General features: G+C 40.5%; 1 protein-coding gene across 1 annotated transcript in view; it reads right to left on the reverse strand.

Moving 5' to 3' along the window:
* LOC128699783 (cytochrome b5 reductase 4) overlaps positions 1 to 27,842 on the reverse strand; it is a 323,046-nt gene that overhangs the window by 127,227 nt on the left and 167,977 nt on the right. Inside the window, exon 8 of the mRNA XM_070102466.1 lies at positions 12,487 to 12,689. Coding sequence (XP_069958567.1) covers positions 12,487 to 12,689 — 203 coding nt within the window. The remainder of the gene's footprint in view (positions 1 to 12,486; positions 12,690 to 27,842) is intronic.

The following is a 27,842-nucleotide window of genomic DNA, read 5'->3' on the forward strand; positions in this document are numbered from 1 at the left end:
ACAACAGCTTAGAAGCATATACGTATAAATGTACACAACATATCCCTCCAAACTGCCAATATCCCAAACCCCTCCTTTAAAGTGCAGGCATTGTACTTCCCATTTCCAGGACTCAAGTCCGACTATATGAAAATAACTGGTTTCCCTGAATCCCTTCACTAAATATTACCCTGCTCACACTCCAACAGATTGTCAGGTCCCAAGTATCATTCGTCTCCATTCACTCCTATCTAACACGCTCATGCACGCTTGCTGGAAGTCCAAGCCCCTCACCCACAAAACCTCCTTTACCCCCTCTTTCCAACCCTTTTGAGGTCGACCCCTACCCCTCTTTCCTTCCCCTATAGATTTATATGCTTTCCATGTGATTCTACTTTGATCCATTCTCTCTAAATGACCAAACCACCTCAACAACCCCTCTTCTGCCCTCTGACTAATGCTTTTATTAACTCCACACCTTCTCCTAATTTCCACACTCCGAATTTTCTGCATAATATTTACACCACACATTGCCCTTAGACAGGACATCTCCACTGCCTCCAACCGTCTCCTCGCTGCTGCATTTACCACCCAAGCTTCACATCCATATAAGAGTGTTGGTACTACTATACTTTCATACATTCCCTTCTTTGCCTCCATAGATAACGTTTTTTGACTCCATATATACCTCAATGCACCACTCACCTTTTTTCCCTCATCAATTCTATGATTAACCTCATCCTTCATAAATCCATCTGCCGACACTTCAACTCCCAAGTATCTGAAAACATTCACTTCTTCCATACTCCTCCTCCCCAATTTGATATCCAATTTTTCTTTATCTAAATCATTTGATACCCTCATCACCTTACTCTTTTCTATGTTCACTTTCAACTTTCTACCTTTACACACATTCTCAAACTCATCCACTAACCTTTGCAATTTTTCTTTAGAATCTCCCATAAGCACAGTATCATCAGCAAAAATTAACTGTGTCAATTCCCATTTTGAATTTGATTCCCCATAATTTAATCCCACCCCTCTCCCGAACACCCTAGCATTTACTTCTTTTACAACCCCATCTATAAATATATTAAACAACCATGGTGACATTACACATCCCTGTCTAAGACCTACTTTTACCGGGAAGTATTCTCCCTCTCTTCTACATACCCTAACCTGAGCCTCACTATCCTCATAAAACCTCTTTACAGCATTTAGTAACTTACCACCTATTCCATATACTTGCAACATCTGCCACATTGCTCCTCTATCCACTCTATCATATGCCTTTTCTAAATCCATAAATGCAATAAAAACTTCCCTACCTTTATCTAAATACTGTTCACATATATGCTTCAATGTAAACACTTGATCTACACATCCCCTACCCACTCTGAAGCCTCCTTGCTCATCCGCAATTCTACATTCTGTCTTACCTCTAATTCTTTCAATTATAACCCTACCGTATACTTTTCCTTGTATACTCAGTAAACTTATTCCTCTATAATTTTTACAATCTCTTTTGTCCCCTTTCCCTTTATATAAAGGGACTATACATGCTCTCCGCCAATCCCCTCTTTCATACATTTATTAAACAAAAGTACCAACCACTCCAACACTATATCCCCCCCTGCTTTTAACATTTCTGTCATGATCCCATCAGTTCCAGCTGCTTTACCCCCTTTCATTCTACGTAATGCCTCATGTACCTCCACCACACTTACATTCTGCTCTTCTTCACTCCTAAAAGATGGTATACCTCCCTGACCAGTGCATGAAATTACTGCCTCCCTTTCTTCCTCAACATTTAAAAGTTCCTCAAAATATTCTCGCCATCTACCTAATACCTCCCTCTCCCCATCTACTAACTCCCCTACTCTGTTTTTAACTGACAAAGTTACACTCCACTAATTAACTCTTTCAGGGTCCAGACCATCAAGAATTTTCAAAAAAAAATTTTTTTTTTATTTTTTCTTATGAAATGGTAGAGAATCTTTTTCTAAAGGTAATAAAACAAAAGTATGAAATCTGAAGAAAAAATGATGAAATTACAGTATCGCGAATTTTGGTGCATCAAGGATATTTACGCATCAACGATTTTGCCTACACTGATTCCCATATTAGGCAAATTATATTGTTCCAGTTGACCAAATTCTTAGCTATTTCACTAGTATTACTTCTATTTTATCAATTGAGCACAAGAAACTGCCCAACCAACTATTTGAACTACTCAATAAAGTGATCAGATATTGGTAATTTGGCCAATTTCACACAAAGTTCAAAATATTCCAATTTCAAAATAGGGTCCAGAATAAATAATGCAGGCATTTCTGGCACTAAAAAACACTTCTTCTGTTTATTAATTACGTTTCCCGGCTTTACAGATGAATCCAATTTTGACTTTTTATTCACATAATGAATTTTTATTCACACCAAAAAACATTAGATTTACTCTTATGCAGTACTGCAATAATTGTACAAATAATATCAACACATTTGTGAACATATACAGTGGACCCCCGCCTTATGATATTATTTCATTCCAGAGGTCTGTTCGGGTGCCGTTATAGACTGAATTTGTTCCCATAAGGAATATTGTCAATTAGATTAGTCCGTTTCAGACCCCCAAAAATACACGTACAAAAGCACTTACAAAAGTACACTTGCATAATTGGTCGAGTTGGGAGCTGATCATAAGGCGGGGGTCCACTGTATTAGACCCACCAGCTGACGTGTATTGGACGGGTGACATCATTTGTTTACTCTTGAGCATTGGCAAAAACGAACATTTCCGCTACTTTATGCTCAGTTTCATCTCTATTTCTGTAATGTATCTTCCATCCTATCAAATGAGACCAAGACACTGTGAATACAACAGTAAAAACCATATGAAAATACACCACAAAGTCGCTGTTTTAGTCCAAAAAACAGTTGCATTTTTTCCTCATTATGCACTGCGTGCTACAGGATATGTTTCATATGGTGCACGCTTACCACATAGATGCATTTTCTCATATCTAGGCCCAAATTTAATGATAACAGTTTATGTGAGTGAGCTGAGCTCATGGCGTAGAACTACAGCTTGGACCCTGGCTTCAAAACCGTAGAACTACAGGACGGACCCTCAAAGGGTTAATACACCAACTCGGATCACACAGTTCTCAGCCACCCTAACTGACCACATACTTTGTAACTGCTGAGAACATTAGTTAGTCAGACATCATTACCACAGGCCTTAGTAATCATTTCATCATTTACTGCACCAGGAAAATCACTAGGGAATGGATAGGCCTACACAGGACAATAAAAATGAGGTCAACTAGAAAGTACAATAAAGAAACAATGGTAAATAGGCTACACAATTGTGACTGGACAGCAATAACAAGTTGCATGGATGTAAATGATGTCTGGGAAAAATTCAAAACAATGCTCACTGCCATCCTTGATAATGCTGCACCAGTTAAAGAGGTTAGGATTAAATGAAGAAGCGAACTCTGGATGACTACTGAGATAACAGATAATAAGAAATTCAGAGACAAGTTGCTAAAACGATTTAAGGCAAACAGACAGGATATAGCAGCACTAAATGAATTCCAAAGGGTGAGGAACAGAGTGCACTAGTGCTCAAAATTCGAAGAGTACAAGAGTAATCCCAGAACGCTCTGGCAACAACTTAAACAGTTGGGGTAGAGCCATAAACCCATAGATACAGTGGAACCTTGACTTACGTGTGCCCCAACTTACGAATTTTTTGAGTTACGAGTCGTCGCTTGGTTGATATTTTGCTCTTAGTTACGAACTAAAATCCAAGTTATGAGCAAGCTTCAGATATGCTGCCACTAGTTGGCGCAGTGAATGCCACAACATCCACTCAGCAGTGCATGTGTTTACCTTGCCGTGGAAGCATCTCTCTTGTGTTGTGCTTGTGTTTTGCTAAATTTCTTTTTCCTAACCATAGGTCCTAAGAAAGTTAAGCGCAAAGGACAGTGCTGAGAAGAAGAAGAGGATATCCACTGAATTAAAGCATGAAATCATAGAAAAACACAAGTGAGGTGTGCGGGTAGTGGAGTTGGCGAGGCAGTACCAGCAAAGTACAGTGGACCCCCGCTTAACGATCACCTTCCAATGCGACCAATTATGTAAGTGTATTTATGTAAGTGCGTTTGTACGTGTATGTTTGGGGGTCTCAAATGGACTAATCTACTTCACAATATTCCTTATTGGAACAAATTCAGTCAGTACTGGCACCTGAACATACTTCTGGAATGAAAAAATATCGTTAACCGGGGGCCCACTGTATTACTATGATATGTACCATACTAAAGTAGAACGAACTCCTCCAATGAAGTGAAAAAAAAAATAAAAAAATTGTAGCAATCAAGTTCAGCGATAAAGTGTAGCATTATGGGTGTAGCAAATAAGTTAAGCGATTAAGCGATAGAAAAAGCACAAAACAAAACAAACTCCTCCAATCTCCTCTGGCTATCTTTGTTGTTGTTGGGGTTTATAGAGCCACTGACAGCATACGCCACTCTGCCTATCTTTTCTACCCACCACCTCCGCCAACATCTGTTCTCCAAGGTAAATACATACACTTTATAAAAACCAATTTATTACATTTTTATACAATATTTCTTATTTATAAATACATTGTTTCAGTGTTTACCTTATGAAACTAGTGATCTAGTGCAGTTAGCCTCACAAACACTGTGAGGCTGCCACCACTTGTCACATAATGATATATTTTATTCATTCTAGAGTATATATCATGTTTCTATGTTATTTATTTTGTTTATCATGTCATATTAGATCAATTTTGATAAATAAATAGGCCGTAGAGTTGATATGAGCATTTTATTGAAGTACAGTGGACCCCCACCTTATGATATTAATCCGTTCCTGAGAGCTCATCGTAAGCCGAAATTATGGTAAGGCGAATTAATTTTCCCCATAAGAAATAATGGAAATCAAATTAATCCGTGTAAGACACCCGAAAACATGAAAAAAAAAAATTTTTACCACATGAAATATTAATTTTAATACACACAAACTGAAGAAGACATACACAATTACTATTCTACTAAGAATAGATTACATAACACTTACCTTTATTGAAGATCTGGTGATGATTGATGGGATGGGAGGAGGGGGGAGAATGGAAATTAGTGTTTAGAAGGGAAATCCCCTTCCATTAGGACTTGAGGTAGCAAGTCCTTTTCCGGGGTTACTTCCCTTCTTCTTTTAATGCCACTAGGACCAGCTTGAGAGTCACTGGACCTCTGTCACACAACAAATCTGTCCATAGAGGTACTTCCCGTTCCTTTAAGATTTGCCTAAAATGGGTCAGAACATTGTCATTGTAATAGTCACCAACACGGCTTGCAATAGCTGTGTTAGGGTGATTTTCATCCATAAAGGTTTGCACTTCAACCCACTTTGCACACATTTCCTTAATCTTTGAAGTAGGCACAATGGATTCCACAACTGGCATAGGCTTCTCAGGGTTAGCCCCAAACCCTTCAAAATCTTTCTTAATTTCCATACTAATTCTCACCCTTTTTACCACAGGGTTGGCACTAGAAGCTTTCTTGGAGCCCATTGGGATAAGGTGAAATGTACTGAATGTATGCATGGATGCAACCGCACTGGCTGGCTTGTAAACACTGGCACCCACGGGGTAGCTGAGGCCACACGTGGGACGTGTCCTGGACGAATCACATAAGGCAAGTTTTTTATCATGAGGTGAGGCAAAATTTTTGCGTTCAAATGCTTCGTATGGCGGATTTAACATAACGCGATGCGTTCGTAAGGTGGGGGTCCACTGTACAGTGGTACCTCGAGTTTTGAACAGCTCCCAACTCGAACAATTATTTAAGGGTATTTTTGTAAGTGCTTTTGTAAGTGTATTTTTGGGGGTCTGAAATGGACTAATCTAATTTACATCATTCCTTATGGGAACAAATTCGTTTGGTATAGGCACTCGAACAGCCTTCTGGAGCGAATTAAGTTTGTAACTCGAGGTACCACTGTATTTTCTCCTGCCTCCCGAGACCAGGAATTCTGCTGGAACGGAATATTGGCATTTCAATTAATTTCAGCGAGGAAAACTGATTTGATATATGAGCAAATTGAGTTACGAGCTAGGTCACAGACTGGATTAAACTCGTAAGTCAAGGTACCACTGAAGATCTAACATAGTACTAAATATCAATAATGAGGAATGCCACGAAACGACTAAAGTGGCAAATTGTTTTAATTCACTACAGAGCTGTTGCATCAATACTAGTAAGTAAACTACGAGCTGCATCAAATACCTCTAACACAGACTCTGATAAGTTTAAAACATACTATACCAATAAAGGAGTAACCCCAAACAGTTGTCAACTAGTAAGAGCACCAGCCCAGATAACATCCAATCTAAGTTCCTAAAAGATGGTGCCTCTGAATTGCCAATCACAATTGCTCACATAATAAATTTGTCCTTCACCACTAATACCATCCTGGAGGGGTTCAAGGAGGCCAGAGTTACTCCTATTTTCAAGAAAAATAGTAAGTATGATGTCAGCCACTATAGGCCTGTTAGTATACTCAGTGTGGTATCTACTGTCAAGTAGTTAATTATCTTAATTACAACAACATTTTCCATAGCTACCAGGCTTTAGGAGATCTTACTCAACCAACACCTTCCTAATTAATCTGATGGATTACATGAGAACTGAAATGTTGATAAGGAACCTCATAGGAATGGTAGCCTTAGACTTGCAAAAGGTCTTCGATACTGTCAACCATATTATATTATGTAAGAAACTTAAAGCTAATGGTATAGGTCCCATAGACTGGTTTAAGTCCTATCTTAGCAACAGGAAACATATTGTCAAAATCAACAAAACAGAATCAGAACCTCTGCCGATAATATTTGGGGTTCCCCAAGGTAGTATTCTGGGTCCTTTATTATTCTTATGTTATGAAAAACGACATGCCCATCAGTGTCAAGTGCAAACTCCTACTGTATGCAGATGACAGTACTCTGTTAGTGTCAGGTAAAAGGCCACAAGATATAGCTAATGTAATAACACTGGAATTGGAGTCCTGCAGCAAATGGTTAGTAGACAAACTATCATTACACCTCAGGAAAACGGAAGTCATACTCTTTGACACAAAACATAAACTGAGTAGGGTAAATAATTTTAATGTCTTGTGTAATGGGAACCCATCACTTCAGTTTCCTCAGTGAAATATCTGGGAATTCCCTTTGACCCAAGCATGTCAGAATTGATAGAGAACAATGTAGTAAAGATAGCGAATGCCAGACTGAAGTTGGAAATATAAACACATATGCAGTATAATGTGATCCTTCATTGACAACGTTTCGCCTACACAGTGGGCTTTTTCCATTGTGTCGGTATTTTATACCATTTATTTTTAGACTGAAGTTCCTCTACAGACAAGCACAGTGTCTACCTGCTAAGGCTCGCAGGATCCTATGTCTAACTCTTATACTATGTCATATGGACTACACTTCCAATTCATGGTACTCTGCATTGACAAAAAACTGAAAGATAGACTATAAATCACCCAAAACAAAATGGCAAGATTCATCCTGGGGCTGGGACCAGGAGAACATGTAGGCCAGGATGAATTACAACAACTGGATATGATGAATGTTGAAGACAGAGTAAAACAACTGAAATTAAATCAAGCTTATAAAATTGCTCACAAACAGTGTCCAGAATATCTTGCTGCCAATTTTGTCAAGGTTGGGAACCAAAGCAATCATAGTACTAGGGAAAGAGAGCACAACTTGTAAATATGAATAACTCATTTTTCCTCATTCCTAATGGGAGCCCTTTGATTGAACTTTGTATAGAAAGGGGTTTAGTTATAGGTAATACATATTTTATTAAAAAGAGGATAAATAAGTATACAAGATATGATGTAGGGCAAAACGACAGTAGTTTGTTGGATTATGTATTGGTAGATAAAAGACTGTTGAGTAGACTTCAGGATGTACATGTTTATAGAGGGGCCACAGATATATCAGATCACTTTTTAGTTGTAGCTACACTGAGAGTAAAAGGTAGATGGGATACAAGGAGAATAGAAGCATCAGGGAAGAGAGAGGTGAAGGTTTATAAACTAAAAGAGGAGGCAGTTAGGGTAAGATATAAACAGCTATTGGAGGATAGATGGGCTAATGAGAGCATAGGCAATGGGGTCGAAGAGGTATGGGGTAGGTTTAAAAATGTAGTGTTAGAGTGTTCAGCAGAAGTTTGTGGTTACAGGAAAGTGGGTGCGGGAGGGAAGAGGAGTGATTGGTGGAATGATGATGTAAAGAGAGTAGTAAGGGAGAAAAAGTTAGCATATGAGAAGTTTTTACAAAGTAGAAGTGATGCAAGGAGGGAAGAGTATATGGAGAAAAAGAGAGAGGTTAAGAGAGTGGTGAAGCAATGTAAAAAGAGAGCAAATGAGAGAGTGGGTGAGATGTTATCAATAAATTTTGTTGAAAATAAGAAAAAGTTTTGGAGTGAGATAAACAAGTTAAGGAAGCCTAGAGAACAAATGGATTTGTCAGTTAAAAATAGGAGAGGAGAGTTAGAGGTATTGGGAAGATGGAGGGAATATTTTGAGGAATTGTTAAATGTTGATGAAGATAGGGAAGCTGTGATTTCGTGTATAGGGCACGGAGGAATAACATCTTGTAGGAGTGAGGAAGAGCCAGTTGTGAGTGTGGGGGAAGTTCATGAGGCAGTAGGTAAAATGAAAGGGGGTAAGGCAACCGGGATTGATGGGATAAAGATAGAAATGTTAAAAGCAGGTGGGGATATAGTTTTGGAGTGGTTGGTGCAATTATTTAATAAATGTATGGAAGAGGGTAAGGTACCTAGGGATTGGCAGAGAGCATGCATAGTTCCTTTGTATAAAGGCAAAGGGGACAAAAGAGAGTGCAAAAATTATAGGGGGATAAGTCTGTTGAGTATACCTGGTAGAGTGTATGGTAGAGTTATTATTGAAAGAATTAAGAGTAAGACGGAGAATAGGATAGCAGATGAACAAGGAGGCTTTAGGAAAGGTAGGGGGTGTGTGGACCAGGTGTTTACAGTGAAACATATAAGTGAACAGTATTTAGATAAGGCTAAAGATGTTTTTATGGCATTTATGGATTTGGAAAAGGCATATGACAGGGTGGATAGGGGAGCGATGTGGCAGATGTTGCAGGTGTATGGTGTAGGAGGTAGGTTACTGAAAGCAGTGAAGAGTTTTTACAAGGATAGTGAGGCTCAAGTTAGAGTATGTAGGAAAGAGGGAGATTATTTCCCAGTAAAAGTAGGCATTAGACAAGGATGTGTGATGTCACTGTGGTTGTTTAACCCTTTGACTGTCGCGGCCGTATATATACGTTTGTGAGGTACCGTGTTTGACGTATATATACTCATAAATTCTAGCGGCTTCAAATCAGGCAGGAGAAAGCTAGTAGGCCCACATGTGAGAGAATGGGTCTGTGTGGTCAGTGTGCACCACATAAAAAAAATCCTGGAGCACGCAGTGCATAATGAGAAAAAAAAAACTCCGACCGTTTTTTTTAATTAAAATGCCGACTTTGTGGTCTATTTTCGTATAGTATTTGTGGTTGTATTCTCGTTTTCATGGTCTCATTTGATAGAATGGAAACTATATTATAGAAATGGAGGTGATTTTGATTAATTTTACTATAAAAAGAACCTGGAAATGGAGCACAAAGTACAGGAAATGTTTGATTTTTGCCGATGTTCAAAAGTAAACAAATGATGTCATTGTCCAATAAATGTCCAAATAGCCATTCTAATATGCAGTCATGAATGGGTTGATGTAATTTTTACAATTATTACAGTATTGCAGTAGTCTGCATAACAGTAAATCTTCTATTTTTTGTTTGAATAAAATTTCAAAATAAAAAGCAAGAGTAATATCACAGGGACCTGGAGACATGACTGATGAACAAAGAAAATCTTATTTTAGAGCCAGGAATGTCTGCGTTGTTCATTCTGGACCTTATTTTGAAATTGTCGTATTTTTTAATTTTCGTGAAATTGGCCAAATTGCAAATTTCTGACCATGTTATTGGGTAGTTGAAATCGGTAAATGGGCAGTTTCTTGTGCTCAATCGATAGAAAAAATAGAGTTCTGAAGAAATAGTTATGAGTTTGGTTGACTGGAATAACGGAATTAGCCGAAAATAGGGCTCAAAGTGGGCGAAATTGCCGATTTTTAAATATCGCCGAAGTCGCTAACTTCGCGAGAGCGTAATTCCGTCAGTTTTCCATCAAATTTCGTTTTTTTGGTGTCTTTACAATCGGGAAAAGTTTCTCTATCATTTCATAAGAAAAAATTATTTTTTTTTTTTCGAATATTTTGCGACACCAGGAGCAACTTCAGGATTGGGCCCTTCGACAGTCAAAGGGTTAATATATTTATAGATGGGGTTGTAAGAGAAGTAAATGCGAGGCTCTTGGCAAGATGTGTGGAGTTAAAAGATAAAGAATCACACATAAAGTGGGAGTTGTCACAGTTGCTCTTTGCTGATGACACTGTGCTCTTGGGAGATTCTGAAGAGAAGTTGCAGAGGTTGGTGGATGAATTTGGTAGGGTATGCAAAAGAAGAAAATTAAAAGTGAATACAGGAAAGAGCAAGGTTATGAGGATAACAAAAAGATTAGGTGATGAAAGATTGGATATCAGATTGGAGGGAGAAAGTATGGAGGAAGTTAATGTATTCAGATATTTGGGAGTGGACGTGTCAGCGGATGGGTCTATGAAAGATGAGGTGAATCATAGAATTGATGAGGGGAAAAGGGTGAGCGGTGCACTTAGGAGTCTGTGGAGACAAAGAACTTTGTCCTTGGAGGCAAAGAGGGGAATGTATGAGAGTATAGTTTTACCAACACTCTTATATGGGTGTGAAGCATGGGTGATGAATGTTGCAGCGAGGAGAAGGCTGGAGGCAGTGGAGATGTCATGTCTGAGGGCAATGTGTGGTGTGAATTCGTAGTTTGGAAGTTAGGAGGAGGTGCGGGATTACCAAAACTGTTGTCCAGAGGGCTGAGGAAGGGTTGTTGAGGTGGTTCAGACATGTAGAGAGAATGGAGCGAAACAGAATGACTTCAAGAGTGTATCAGTCTGTAGTGGAAGGAAGGCGGGGTAGGGGTCGGCCTAGGAAAGGTTGGAGGGAGGGGGTAAAGGAGGTTTTGTGTGCGAGGGGCTTGGACTTCCAGCGGGCATGCGTGAGCATGTTTGATAGGAGTGAATGGAGACAAATGGTTTTTAATACTTGACGTGCTGTTGGAGTGTGAGCACAGTAACATTTATGAAGGGATTCAGGGAAACCGGCAGGCCAGACTTGAGTCCTGGAGATGGGAAGTACAGTGCCTGCACTCTGAAGGAGGGGTGTTAATGTTGCAGTTTAAAAACTGTAGTGTAAAGCACCCTTCTGGCAAGACAGTGATGGAGTGAATGATGGTGAAAGTTTTTCTTTTTCGGGCCACCCTGCCTTGGTGGGAATCAGCCAGTGTGTTAATAAAAATAATAAAAAATAAGATATTATCTCCTTTACAGTATAATAATAATTATTATTATACTATAAAGGAGATATAATAATAAGATATTATCTCCTTTATAGTATACTAATAAGGTATTAAAAAGACTCCAATAGAAATAAGTCACTTTGTCTGACTCTTTTTGGGTTATCCCAGGTTCTCTATACATATGCTGCTATCAGTGGCGTGCAGAGGTCTGGTGATGCCCAGGGTCAACTCCTTGATTGTATGCCCCAAATCACTATCATATTTCCCTCTCTAATTGGATGCCCCCCATTTGGATACCCGGGGCCACTGCCCCTTCGCCCCCCCCCCCTTACACGCCACTGGCTGCTCTGTGTGATAATCTATGGAACTGTATTTGTGTATACCTAAATAAACTTACTATATTAATACAATGCCCATTTGTTTTCTGTCTGTGCAAGAGTGAGGTTTTCTCTTTCTCTCTCTCTATCTTGCTGGTGAAGATACCTCACCACCAGTGCTTCTTCTGGGTGGATGTTTCACTGTTGTATATTTCTTGGAAGCTTTATGGAAGGAAACCTAAATGAGGTGGTGCCTTGATAAAGAGCTCTTAATCCAAGGAATTAGTCATACACTGATTACCTCCCACTTCTTGGTGCTGTATGGCACCTGTGGGTTTAAAGCTTTCCCTTAAATGTAATAATAATAATAATAATAATAATAATAATATAATAAAAGTAAAGAACAAAAAGGTACAATTCTGTGACTAGAACAATACACAATAATAGTAATAGTAATAATAATAATAAAATAAATTTTTTTATTATTATTATACTATATTCACACACATGACAGGTCACGTGTATCTGTACATATCTGTAACCCGTCACTATCAGAGGTTACAGGTATGCTCTAAACCAGTGTGCATCATGTGGCAAACAATGCATAATAACATCTCTCATCACTTTACCTATCATTCCTGAGTGCCACCAGCATCACCCTGATCAAGGGCGTGATGCCAGTCCCAGCGCCCAGAAGGCAGAGGTCCGTAGCCGTGATGGTGGCTGCTGTCAACTTTTCATGTGAGAAGGTTCCCTCTGGAAGGCTCACCTCAATACTCGAGCCTAGGGTGAGGGCGTCCAAGGCTGGGGTTAAAGCGCCTTCCTCGTAAATCTGAAATGTGTACATACAGCATCCTCTTTTTGGTGTTCCACATTTTCATTGGCTTTCAAATGAGTCATTGTTCATCATGCTCAGTGCTTTTACTGCTTTTCTGCCATTTTCAAACAACAGTTGTTTACCTGGAGTTTACCTGGAGAGGGTTTCAGGGGTCAATGCCTGCACGGCTCGGTCTGAGACCAGGCCTCGTGGTGGATCAGAGTCTGATCAACCAGGCTGTTACTACTGGCCATACACAAACTGACATATGAACCACAGCCCGGCTGGTCAGGTAATGACTTTACGTGCCTGTCCAGTGCCTTCTTGAAGACAGCCAGGGGCCATTGGTAATTCCCCTTATGTATGCTTGTGTAAGGGAACCGCAACCAGCTTCATATTTTAACCCTTTGACAGTTGCAAGCCCCTTTCTGAAATTGTCATTCTATGTCGCAAAAGTTTTGGAAAAAAAAAATTATTTTTTCTTATGAAATGATAGAGAATCTTTTCCCAATGGTAATGATACCAAAAGTACAAAATTTGCTCGAAAACTCACGGAATTACGCTCCCACAAAGTTAGCGGTCTCGGCGACATATACACATCGGCGATTTCGCCAACTTTGAGCCCTGTTTTTGGCCAATTCTGCTGTTCCAGTTGACCAAACTCATAGCTATTTCTTTAGAACTCCATTTTCTCTATCAGTTGAGTACAAGAAACTGCCCATTTACCAATTTGAACTACCCAATAAAGTGGTCAGAAATTGGCAATTTGGCCAATTTCATGCAAATTAAAAAAGATGCCAATTTCAAAATAGGGTCCAGAATAAACAATGTAGACATTCTTGGCACTAAAATAACATATCCTATGTTCATTAGTCACGTCTCTAGGCCCCTCTTATATTACTATTGCTTTCTATTTTGATTTTTTATTCATACAAAAAAATACAAAATTTACTGTTATGCAGACTACTGCATTATTGTGAAAATGGTATAAATAATATCAGTGCACTAGTGAAAGAATATTAGACTCCCCAGTTGACGTGTATTGGACGTGTATTGTTTACTCCTGAACATTGGTAAAAATCGAACATTTCCGCTACTTTGAGCTCAATTTCAAGGTCGTTTTCATCGTGAAAGTAATGAAAATCATCTCTATTTCTGTAATATGTTTTCCATTTTATCTCCTGAGACCATGAAAACGAGAATACAACGATAAATACTATACGAAAATACACCTCAAAGTCAGCGTTTTAATCCAAAAAAACGGTCATTTTTTTTTGTTTCATTATGCACTGTGTGTTGCAGGATTTTTTTTTATGTGGTGCACACTGACCACATAGACCCATTCTCTCACATGTGGGTCTACTAGCTTTCTCCTGCTTGATTTGAAGCCGCTAGAATTTATGTGTATAAATACGTCAGAAACAGTGGCGCGTAAGATGTATATATACGACGTAAACAGTCAAAGGGTTCAAGTAAGTATTGTATGTAGTGTGTATTTATTTTACTTTTTTATCCTTTTTTTTTATGCCTAGCTGTACTGAGCGCTTAATATTTGATAGTGTAAACATGTTATTATACATGTATTTGACATTGAAAAAATCGCTCTTTTCCACTCACCGGTGATTTTTGCTTACCGTACAGGATCAGGAACCTAAGAGTCATAGAAATGGGGACCTCTTGTATGTCAAAATATCCCTCTCAATGGAAGAGAAAGCTGTGGAATTAAAGCACTATCCTCATAACTCTGAAATGCATCCCCATGTAAATTGTCTTATGAACCCATTCACAGATTTCATGTTAGTGTTCTATTCCTCTCAATGGAGGAGAAATCTGTCAAGTTAAAGTACCATACCTGGATGATGTTTTCAGGGATCAATGCCCTCAGTCAGGCTGCCTGGTGGTTCAAGTCCTGATCAACCAGGCTGTTACTGCCAGCTGCATGCAGTCCAATGTATGAACCACAGGCAAATTGGTCAGGAACTGGTTTGAAGACAGCCAGAAATTTGTTGGTAATTTCTCTTATGTACACAGGAGGGCATTAAAAACCTGGGAATGTCTGATACTTGTCAAGTTTTCTCTTGGGTAGTATTGGGAAAAGGTTAGAGGAATACATGGGTGGCTTTGATAACTGCATGGGCCAGTAGGCCTGTTGGAGTGTTCCTCCACTCTGATGTTCTTAACCCCTTAACTCTGGCACACACACACATTAAAATTCCTGTGTGGGTAGTGGATAGTGGTAGTGGATAGGCCACTACCCTTTTATAACCCCACCTACCCATCCTCCCTCCCCAACCTTTCCCAAATTCCATCCTTACCCATCCTTCTTTCCCCCTCCCCTCTTACCAAAGTTCTGGTCAGAACCTCGAAACCTTGTTTGGGGTTAAGATTTTGAAAAAAAAAAAATATTTTTTTCCTTTTTTTTCTTTGCAGTGAAAAAGTATTTTTTTTATGAATCAAGTAAGACTAAAATGAGCAAACTCTCATCAAAACTTACGATTTTATCCTGTGCTGATTATTATCATGAGGAGCACTAAACCCATAGGCATCATACAGCACTGTGGGAAGGAGAGAGGATGGAAGACATTCAGGCATTCAGACATTCAGGGAATTGGAGCACAGATCCAATTCCCTAGATCAAGAGCCCCTCACCAGCATCAAGAAAAGTCCCTTGAGGAGCTATGGTGTGCTGAAATTGGTTAAAAAATGATCACTCATCAGAAATAGAGGCATAAATGTGGCAATGTTCAACTTTAAATGGTTATTCTAGGTTATATCAACTTAGAGTCTGCAGGGTCCTCAACCTTCCCATCCATACTCAAGACAGCAAGGGTTACTCCGACCCTCAAGGGAGGTGATCCAACTGAACTGAACAACTATAGACCTATATCAAACTTGCCCTTACTTTGTAAAATATTCGAAAAAATAATACACAAACGACTTTACTCCAACCTTATATCCAACAACATACTTAACCCCTGCCAGTTTGGGTTTAGACCAAAAAAAAGTACTAATGATGCTATTATACAAATGCAAGTTTCAACTGCTGGATAGTGGATATTGTGTGTTGCTGTATCGACATGTGAGGATCAAGACTGTTTCAACATGTAACCAAAAATACTGCTGGAACAAGTGTAGAAGTCTTCAAGAGGAAACTGGACAGGTATCTTCACCAGGCCAAACCGGAAAAACTGTTAAAGACAACTAAATACTTCTAGTAGTTATAGACCAGCTAGTTAGAAGAGTTGTAAAGTGTTGCAAATGACCACCACCACGAAAATCTGTGTAGTCTGCAAAAAGGGTAACAGACAAAATCATGCCTGGATTGCTTGCAATCTCTGTGGTAAATGATCCCATGGATTGTGCAATAATTTTAAACCAGCGACCACGTCTGATAAAAAATCAGAGAAATATTTTTGGGTCTGCCAAATTGAGATACACCTGTATGAGGAAATTACATCTATATTAAAAGACAAGAACACCAATAAAAGATCCTTCTTGAAATACACATCAGCATGGCATGACAGCTGGGAAAATAAAATGGGTGGGTTGGACAGGACTGTTTTGGAAGACAGTGCTCCTGAGGGTGCTACTGCTGTCCTGGAGGACAGTGCATCAAAAGGAGATAGTGGCCCTGGTGATGAAACAGGCAATGACAATGCTATTCAATTTACAGAGGTACATAACAGCGATACTGCTGGAGATGGAATAAAAGGGGATGATGCCTCAGGGAATAGTGTAGACACATTACCAGCAAAACCTGGTGGAAGCGCTGATGTCCATACAGGAGTGGCAGGTAGAGGGGAAATAGAAAAAATGCACTAGCAGTGAACACAGCTACAAAAAATTCTAGCAAACAAAATTCCAATCTATGCAAATTCTATGCCTTAGGTAAACCATACCCCCGGCCGGGATTTAACCCGCGGTCATAGAGTCTCAAAACTCCAGCCCGTCGCGTTAGCCACTAGACCAGCTAGCCACAATAAGATTCATCCGACTAGGTATATTTCTACACCATAGGAAGGTTAGCACAGGCACCTCTGTGACCACAAATGCAAGTTTTTACAGACGAATCTCCAGCTAGCGTGGCCGTGACGAACTCTAGCTCAAGTCCCTTCACTGCCGTCAACATGACTCAAGAAATTGTAATGACACGATTGCAAATAAATCATACCCCCGGCCGGGATTGAACCCGCGGTCATAGAGTCTCAAAACTCCAGCCCGTCGCGTTAGCCACTAGACCAGCTAGCCACAATAAGATTCATCCAACTAGGTATATTTCTACACCATAGGAAGGTTAGCACAGGCACCTCTGTGACCACAAATGCAAGTTTTTACAGACGAATCTCCAGCTAGCGTGGCCGTGACGAACTCTAGCTCAAGTCCCTTCACTGCCGTCAACATGACTCAAGAAATCGTAATGACACGATTGCAAATAAACCATACCCCCGGCCGGGATTGAACCAGCGGTCATAGAGTCTCAAAACTCCAGCCCGTCGCGTTAGCCACTAGACCAGCTAGCCACAATAAGATTCACGGCCACGCTAGCTGGAGATTTGTCTGTAAAAACTTGCATTTGTGGTCACAGAGGTGCCTGTGCTAACCTTCCTATGGTGTAGAAATATACCTAGTTGGATGAATCTTATTGTGGCTAGCTGGTCTAGTGGCTAACGCGACGGGCTGGAGTTTTGAGACTCTATGACCGCGGGTTCAATCCCGGCCGGGGGTATGGTTTATTTGCAATCGTGTCATTACGATTTCTTGAGTCATGTTGACGGCAGTGAAGGGACTTGAGCTAGAGTTCGTCACGGCCACGCTAGCTGGAGATTCGTCTGTAAAAACTTGCATTTGTGGTCACAGAGGTGCCTGTGCTAACCTTCCTATGGTGTAGAAATATACCTAGTTGGATGAATCTTATTGTGGCTAGCTGGTCTAGTGGCTAACGCGACGGGCTGGAGTTTTGAGACTCTATGACCGCGGGTTCAATCCCGGCCGGGGGTATGGTTTATTTGCAATCGTGTCATTACGATTTCTTGAGCTATGCCTTAGGTATCTGCAGGCATGGTATATCTGGTAAAACAGGTGGGAACATGCACCTTTGACCATCCCAAAAAATGCCACACCCACATGACAATAGGAGGGTGCAACTCCCCGTCCATGAAAGAAAATGCTATAATGCATACTGCCAGGCACATTATGTAAAGGGGACAAGAAGGCAAAGACCAGCCAGACTATGGGAAACAAAAGAGGAGTGCCATAACCCCTCCAGAGAAAGAAGTTTTTTAGGGCCAGGAAGGAAAAAAGACTGGCAAGAAATGACAGTAATCTTACACCAACTGAAAACACTTCTGGAGCAGAGGCACAGACATTGGCCTCCACTCCAGAACAACAAATATTAGAGCCAGCACACATACAGAGTCTAAAGCCATCAACAAACAAAATTCCTTACATCAAGGGACTGCAATGTTTGCAGCACTCACAGAGACCCACATAGAGGATAATTTTGACAACGAAATATGGATCCCAGGTTATAACCTATTCAGATGTGACAGACTAAACAGGCAACAAGGGGGGGAGGGTTGCCCTGTACGTCACAGAGTCGCTCATTTGCTCAGAACTACTGAACATCTCAAATGATGTAGGTGAAGTTTTGGCAGTAAAGATTGAAAACAAAAACCTTGTCACTGTGGTTGTATACAAGCCTCCAGATGCAACTTCCCAGTAATTCCAGGAGCAGCTTTTGAAAACTGACCACTGTCTGGAAAATCTCCCAGCTCCTACCCCAAACATCTTGTTACTAGGAGATTTCAACCTGAGACACCTAAAATGGAGAAGTGTAGCAAATAATATTTTAGCAGAGATCATCCCAGGAGGTAGCACAGATGAAAATTCACACACGCATGAACTATTAAATCTCTGCACCAAATTCACTTTAAACCAGCAAATATTCGAGCCTACAAGACTAGAAAACACACTGGACTTCATCTTCACTAACAACAATGATCTGATACGTAATATAACCATATCAAAGACAATACACTCAGATCACAACATAATAGAGGTACACACATGTATGCATAGAGATCCTGACCAACAAAATGTGATCAGTCATGAGTGTGTCTTCACAAAATTAAATTTCAGTTACAAAAACATACAATGGGAACAAGTTAACCATGTCCTAAATGAAACAAGCTGGAAAGATATCCTAAAAAACATGGATTCAAACCTTTGCCTAGAAAAAATAGACTTTGTGGTTCTTGAGATCTGCTCATGGCACATTCCATTAAGAAAAAGAGAGAGAAGTTGTAAACTAGAAACAGAGAGATTCTCCCTATACAGATGAAGGAGAAGAGTCACAGAGCTGCTGAGAGGGGCCAATGTATCTGAAATGTGAAGGGGGGCACTGGTCAATGAAATTGCAAATATCGAACTTAAGCTCAAGGAATCTTACAGGACACAAGAACTGCAGGAAGAACTAAAAGCCATAAAGGAAACTGAAAAAAAAACCAAAATGCTTCTTCTCTTATGTCAAATCTAAGGAAAAACAACATCCAGTATTGTGCCCCTGGTTAGGCAAGATTGGACATACACAGATGGCAGACAAGAAATGAGTGAGATACTAAAGTCCCAATATGACTCAGTGTTCAGCGAGCCACTGCCCAGACTAAGGGCTGACAATCCAAATGAATTCTTCATGAATGAGACCCAAAATTTGGTCATCTCAAAAATCTTGGATATTATCCTAACACCACAAGACTTTGAAAAGACAATCAGTGGCATGCCCAAGCACTCTGCCCCAGGCCTAGACTCGTGGAACTCCTTGTTCATCAAGAACTGCAAGAAGCCGTGTTGTGTGCCTTCATCATTCTATGGAGAAGGAGCATGGGCACAGGGGTCATCCCACAGTCACTAAAAACAACAGACATAGCCCCACTCTACAAAGGTGGCAGTAAAGCAATTGCAAAGAACTACAGACCGATAGCACTAACGTCCCATATCATAAAAATCTTTGAAAGGGTTCTAAGAAGCAAGATTGCCAACCACCTAGATACCCATCAATTATATAACTCAGGGCAGCAATACTCCAAGCAGGCATTAACCAAATCTTCAAATGGTCCACTCAAAACAATATGAAGTTCAATGAAGAGAAAGTTCTATGTACTCAGATATGAAAAACTTGAGGTAATTAAAAATGCATCAGGGTATACGACAAATTCTAACCATACAATAGAGCAAAAAAGTAATGTGAAGGACCTGGGAATGATAATGTCATAGGATCTCACCTTCAAAGACCACAACAATGTATCTACCACATCTGCTAGGAAAACGATATGATGGATAATGAGAACCTTCAAAACTAGGGACGCCAGGCCCATGACGATTCTCTTCAAATCGCTTGTTCTCTCTAGGCTAGAATACTGCTGTACACTAATGGCCCCTTTCAAGGCAGGTGAAATTGCTGACCTGAAGAGTGTACAAAGAATTTTCACGGCACACGTAAGTACGATAAGGCATCTGGGGCTCTGGTGGCCTGGTGGTTAACGCTCTCGCTTCACACGGCGAGGGCCTGGGTTCGATTCCCAGCCAGCCAGAGTAGAAACATTGGACGTGTTTCTTTCCACCTGTTGTCTATGTTCCCCATCAGTAAAATGGGTACCTGGGTGTTAGTCGACTGGTGTGGGACGCATCCTGGGACACTGACCTAATTTGCCCGAAATGCTGAGCATAACAAGGGACTTTCTATATAGTAGTATGTCACTGTTGTCAGCTAGGACTGTATACCTTGTACATGTACTTGTAGTAAATAAAGATATTATTATTATTATTATCTAATTTACTGGAAATGGTTGAAGGCCCTTGATTTGTATTCCCTGGAATGCAGGCGAGAGATACATGATAATATACACTTGGAAAATCCTAGAGAGAGAGTAGTACCAAACTTACACATGAAAATCACTCCCAATGAAAGTAAAAGACTCTGCAGAAGATGCAACATTTCTTTTTCTCCATTTATTGTTATAACCTGCTTACTTTTAGCCCTAGCCATGGTTCCAATGAATAAAAGAAATGCTTCTCATTATGTATAGCACTGACACAGTACATTATCCATTAAATGTTATGTTATGTTAATGCCCAGGGTTTGTTCCCTGGACCTCAGCAATGAGAGCCGCTACTTTCACCGTTTCCCAGAGGTAAGAATAGCGACTCACATTGCTGAGGTCCAGGTAATAAACCCTGGGCATTAACATTATCCATTAAAGATAAGGTGGCTTTGAAGCCACTGTCGGTTGCCATGAGCTCAGTCTCATGATGCAGGAGAATATGCTTTATTATTACGCTAATATCAACACTACAGCTTATTTGCCTATCACAATTGATCTAATATGACATAATAAACAATATAAATAACATAAAGCATGTTAAATACTCCAGAATAAATAATATTTGGCATAACACTGAGCAGTTCAATGGAGGTATGAAGAGGATATGGTATATAAATACCAATATACAAATACAGTGGTCCCTCGCTTTTCGTAGTTCCCGGCAATCATAGATTTCAGAAATCATAGGGGTATTTTCGTATAAACATGGACTCGCTTTTCACAGGTTGACTCACGAGTAGTAGTTCTTCTGGGATGCATACCCACGGCGTGAGCCGGGGCGGCAGCCAGTCTGGCATTGTTTACCAGTGAGCGAAGGTCCCTTCACGTGCTCCAGCGAAATATTTCATAATATTCCATTTGTACTAAATAAGCTACCATGGCTCCAAAGAAAGCTCCTAGTGCCAAGCCTGTGGTAAAGAAGGTGAGAAATATGATTAAATTTAAGAAAAAATCATTGAACAATATGAAAGTGGTACAAGTGCGGCCGAACTGGCCAGGATGTATAAGAAACCCTACACAACCATATGTTCCATAGTGGCCAAGAAAAAGGAAATCAAGGATGCTGTTGTTGCAAAGGGGGTAATTATGCTGACAAAAATGAGATCACCAGTACTCGAAGAGGTTGAGAAGTTATTACTGGTGTGGATAAATGAGAAACAATTAGCAGGAGATACTCTTATGACTTCGATTATTTGTGAAAAGGCTAGGCAGTTGCACAACAATCTGGTAAAGAAATTGCCTGAAAATAGTGGTGATGTGAGTGAATTTAAGGCCAGCAAAGGCTGGTTTGAGAGATTTAAGAACCTTACTGGCATACACAGTGTGGTAAGGCATGATGAGGCTGCCAGTTCGGACCACAAGGCGGCTGAAAAATATGCGCATGAATTCCAGGAGTACATAGAGGCTGAAGTACTGAAACCTGAACAAGTGTTTAATTGTGACGAAACAGGCCTCTTTTGGAAGAAAATGCCAAAGAGGACCTTCATTACACAGGAGGAAAAGGCAATGCCAGGACACAAGCCTATGAAAGACAGGCTGACGCTAATGTTCTGTGCTAATGCTAGTGGGGATTTCAAAGTGAAGCCATTACTAGTGTACCATTCTGAAAATCCCAGAGTGTTCAGGAAAAACAATGTTATGAAGAGTAAATTGTGTGTTTTGGAAATCTAATAGTAAGGCATGGTCACGAGGGAAATTTTCGTCGAGTAGTTCAATGAAGTGTTTGGCCCTAGTGTGAAGAATTAACTCCTGGAAAAGAAATTGGATCTCAAGTGCCTGCTAGTAATGGACAATGCACCTGCTCATCCTCCAAACTTGGATGACCTAATTTTCGAGGAGTTTGGGTTCATCACAGTAAAGTTCTTGCCCCTGAATACCACTCCTCTCCTCCAGCCCATGGACCAGCAGGTTATTGCAAACTTTAAAAAACTCTACACCAAAGCAATGTTTCACAGGTGCTTGACTGTGACCACAGACACTCACTTGACCCTAAGGGAATTTTGGAGAGAACACTTCAGCATCCTCCATTGCATAACCCTTATAGGTATGCCTTGGGAGGGAATAACTACCAGGACTTTGAACTCTGCCTGGAGAAAATTGTGGCCAGATTGTGTCGACAAGAGGGATTTTGAAGGGTTTGGGGACTGACCCTGATGAGCCTATGTCTGTTGTAAAATCAATTGTGGCACTGGGGAGTTCCATGGGGTTGGATGTGAGTTTGGAGGATGTGGAAGAATTGGTGGAAGACCACAACGAAGAGCTCACCACTGAGGAGCTGCAAAAGCTTCAGCAGGAACAGCAACAGATTGCAGCTCAGAATCTTGCTGCAGAGGAGGAGGAAGAGAGATGGAAGATGGTGCCTTCTTCAGAAATTAAAGAGATTTTTGCTATGTGGGGTAAGATGGAAAGCTTTATGGAGAAACATCACCCTGACAAGGTTGTTGCAAGCCATGTTGGCAACATGTACAGTGACAAAGTCTTGGCCCATTTTACGGAAGTTTTAAAGAGACGCCAAAAACAGAGCTCTCTGGACAGTTATTTTGCAAGACAGGACTCCAGTGACTCTCAAGGTGGTCCTAGTGGCATTAAGAAACAGAAAAGAGAAGCAACCCCAGAAAAGCAATTGGTACCTGAGGTGTTGCTGGAAGGGGATTCCCCTTCCAAACTATAAACAATCCAATCTCTCTCCTCCTCCAGTCTTCCATACACTAAGAAGAATCTCCAATAAAGGTAAGTGTTATGCTGTTAATGTTTCATTCATCATTTCCCATTGTATTATTTATGTACTACATGTATATTTCATGTAAAAAATTTGTTTGTTTTAATACTTCTGGGTGTCAGGAACGGATTAATTGTATTTACATTATTTCTTATGGGGAAAATTGATTCGCAAATCGTAGATTTCGTTAATAGTAGCAGCTCCAGGAATGGATTAACTACGAAAAACGAGGGACCACTGTATACAAAAATTAGAGAAAACAAAGTATAGTACAGGGCTAACTGTGATATACACTTGTACTGCACCATAAACCTGAAACAAAAAAGCTATTTTCTCTATATAGATTATCACACATAGCAGCATATGTGTAGAGAACCTAGGATAACCCAAAAAAGTCAATGTGGCTTATTTCTAGTACCTGGCTTGGGTTAGCCTTATATGATTTTTGGTAAATATTCGAGTAGGTTGGTAGACAGCAACCACCCAGGGAAGTACTACCGTCCTGCCAGATGACTGTGAAACAGAAACCTGTAACTGTTTTGCATGATGGTAGGATTGCTGGTTTCTTTTTCTGTCTCATAAACACGCTAGATAACAGGGATATCTTGCTACTCCTACTTACACTTTGGTCACACTTCACAGACACGCACATGCATATATATATATATACATACATCTAGGTTTTTCTCCTTTTTCTAAATAGCTCTTGTTCTTTTTTATTTCTTCTATTGTCCATGGGGAAGTGGAAAAGAATCTTTCCTCCGTAAGCCATGCGTGTCGTATGAGGTGACTAAAATGCCGGGAGCAATGGGCTAGTAACCCCTTCTCCTGTATACATTTACTAAAAAAGAGAAGAAGAAAAACTTTATAAAACTGGGATGCTTAAATGTGCGTGGATGTAGTGCGGATGACAAGAAACAGATGATTGCTGATGTTATGAATGAAAAGAAGTTGGATGTCCTGGCTCTAAGCGAAACAAAGCTGAAGGGGGTAGGAGAGTTTCAGTGGGGGGAAATAAATGGGATTAAATCTGGAGTATCTGAGAGAGTTAGAGCAAAGGAAGGGGTAGCAGTAATGTTAAATGATCAGTTATGGAAGGAGAAAAGAGAATATGAATGTGTAAATTCAAGAATTATGTGGATTAAAGTAAAGGTTGGATGCGAGAAGTGGGTCATAATAAGCGTGTATGCACCTGGAGAAGAGAGGAATGCAGAGGAGAGAGAGAGATTTTGGGAGATGTTAAGTGAATGTATAGGAGCCTTTGAACCAAGTGAGAGAGTAATTGTGATAGGGGACCTGAATGCTAAAGTAGGAGAAACTTTTAGAGAGGGTGTGGTAGGTAAGTTTGGGGTGCCAGGTGTAAATGATAATGGGAGCCCTTTGATTGAACTTTGTATAGAAAGGGGTTTAGTTATAGGTAATACATATTTTAAGAAAAAGAGGATAAATAAGTATACACGATATGATGTAGGGCGAAATGACAGTAGTTTGTTGGATTATGTATTGGTAGATAAAAGACTGTTGAGTAGACTTCAGGATGTACATGTTTATAGAGGGGCCACAGATATATCAGATCACTTTCTAGTTGTAGCTACACTGAGAGTAAAAGGTAGATGGGATACAAGGAGAATAGAAGCATCAGGGAAGAGAGAGGTGAAGGTTTATAAATTAAAAGAGGAGGCAGTTAGGGTAAGATATAAACAGCTATTGGAGGATAGATGGGCTAATGAGAGCATAGGCAATGGGGTCGAAGAGGTATGGGGTAGGTTTAAAAATGTAGTGTTAGAGTGTTCAGCAGAAGTTTGTGGTTACAGGAAAGTGGGTGCAGGAGGGAAGAGGAGTGATTGGTGGAATGATGATGTAAAGAGAGTAGTAAGGGAGAAAAAGTTAGCATATGAGAAGTTTTTACAAAGTAGAAGTGATGCAAGGAGGGAAGAGTATATGGAGAAAAAGAGAGAGGTTAAGAGAGTGGTGAAGCAATGTAAAAAGAGAGCATATGAGAGAGTGGGTGAGATGTTATCAACAAATTTTGTTGAAAATAAGAAAAAGTTTTGGAGTGAGATTAACAAATTAAGAAAGCCTAGAGAACAAATGGATTTGTCAGTTAAAAATAGGAGAGGAGAGTTATTAAATGGAGAGTTAGAGGTATTGGGAAGATGGAGGGAATATTTTGAGGAATTGTTAAATGTTGATGAAGATAGGGAAGCTGTGATTTCGTGTATAGGGCAAGGAGGAATAACATCTTGTAGGAGTGAGGAAGAGCCAGTTGTGAGTGTGGGGAAAGTTCGTGAGGCAGTAGGTAAAATGAAAGGGGGTAAGGCAGCCGGGATTGATGGGATAAAGATAGAAATGTTAAAAGCAGGTGGGGATATAGTTTTGGAGTGGTTGGTGCAATTATTTAATAAATGTATGGAAGAGGGTAAGGTACCTAGGGATTGGCAGAGAGCATGCATAGTTCCTTTGTATAAAGGCAAAGGGGATAAAAGAGAGTGCAAAAATTATAGGGGGATAAGTCTGTATGAGAGTATAGTTTTACCAACGCTCTTATATGGGTGTGAAGCGTGGGTGATGAATGTTGCAGCGAGGAGAAGGCTGGAGGCAGTGGAGATGTCATGTTTGAGGGCAATGTGTGGTGTGAATATAATGCAGAGAATTCGTAGTTTGGAAGTTAGGAGGAGGTGCGGGATTACCAAAACTCTTGTCCAGAGGGCTGAGGAAGGGTTGCTGAGGTGGTTCAGACATGTAGAGAGAATGGAGCGAAACAGAATGACTTCAAGAGTGTATCAGTCTGTAGTGGAAGGAAGGCGGGGTAGGGGTCGGCCTAGGAAGGGTTGGAGGGAGGGGGTAAAGGAGGTTTTGTGTGCGAGGGGCTTGGACTTCCAGCAGGCATGCGTGAGCATGTTTGATAGGAGTGAATGGAGACAAATGGTTTTTAATACTTGACGTGCTGTTGGAGTGTGAGCAAAGTAACATTTATGAAGGGATTCAGGGAAACCGGCAGGCCGGACTTGAGTCCTGGAGATGGGAAGTACAGTGCCTGCACTCTGAAGGAGGGGTGTTAATGTTGCAGTTTAAAAACTGTAGTGTAAAGCACCCTTCTGGCAAGACAGTGATGGAGTGAATGATGGTGAAAGTTTTTCTTTTTCGGGCCACCCTGCCTTGGTGGGAATCGGCCAGTGTGATAAAAACAAAAAAAAAAAAAAAAGTCTGTTGAGTGTACCTGGTAAAGTGTATGGTAGAGTTATAATTGAAAGAATTAAGAGTAAAACGGAGAATAGGATAGCAGATGAACAAGGAGGCTTTAGGAAAGGTAGGGGGTGTGTGGACCAGGTGTTTACAGTGAAACATATAAGTGAACAGTATTTAGATAAGGCTAGAGAGGTTTTTGTGGCATTTATGGATTTGGAAAAGGCGTATGACAGGGTGGATAGGGGGGCAATGTGGCAGATGTTGCAAGTGTATGGTGTAGGAGGTAGGTTACTGAAAGCAGTGAAGAGTTTTTACGAGGATAGTGAGGCTCAAGTTAGAGTATGTAGGAAAGAGGGAAATTTTTTCCCAGTAAAAGTAGGCCTTAGACAAGGATGTGTGATGTCACCGTGGTTGTTTAATATATTTATAGATGGGGTTGTAAGAGAAGTAAATGCGAGGGTCTTGGCAAGAGGCGTGGAGTTAAAAGATAAAGAATCACAAAGTGGGAGTTGTCACAGCTGCTCTTTGCTGATGACACTGTGCTCTTGGGAGATTCTGAAGAGAAGCTGCAGAGATTGGTGGATGAATTTGGTAGGGTGTGCAAAAGAAGAAAATTAAAGGTGAATACAGGAAAGAGTAAGGTTATGAGGATAACAAAAAGATTAGGTGATGAAAGATTGAATATCAGATTGGAGGGAGAGAGTATGGAGGAGGTGAACGTATTCAGATATTTGGGAGTGGACGTGTCAGCGGATGGGTCTATGAAAGATGAGGTGAATCATAGAATTGATGAGGGAAAAAGAGTGAGTGGTGCACTTAGGAGTCTGTGGAGACAAAGAACTTTGTCCTTGGAGGCAAAGAGGGGAATGTATGAGAGTATAGTTTTACCAACGCTCTTATATGGGTGTGAAGCGTGGGTGATGAATGTTGCAGCGAGGAGAAGGCTGGAGGCAGTGGAGATGTCATGTCTGAAGGCAATGTGTGGTGTGAATATAATGCAGAGAATTCGTAGTTTGGAAGTTAGGAGGAGGTGCGGGATTACCAAAACTGTTGTCCAGAGGGCTGAGGAAGGGTTGTTGAGGTGGTTCGGACATGTAGAGAGAATGGAGTGAAACAGAATGACTTCAAGAGTGTATCAGTCTGTAGTGGAAGGAAGGCGGGGTAGGGGACGGCCTAGGAAGGGTTGGAGGGAGGGGGTAAAGGAGGTTTTGTGTGCGAGGGGCTTGGACTTCCAGCAGGCATGCGTGAGCGTGTTTGATAGGAGTGAATGGAGACAAATGGTTTTTAATACTTGACGTGCTGTTGGAGTGTGAGCAAAGTAACATTTATGAAGGGATTCAGGGAAACCGGCAGGCCGGACTTGAGTCCTGGAGATGGGAA

Source organism: Cherax quadricarinatus, chromosome 81, assembly GCF_038502225.1.
Source record: "Cherax quadricarinatus isolate ZL_2023a chromosome 81, ASM3850222v1, whole genome shotgun sequence".
NCBI classification, from domain to species: domain Eukaryota; kingdom Metazoa; phylum Arthropoda; class Malacostraca; order Decapoda; family Parastacidae; genus Cherax; species Cherax quadricarinatus.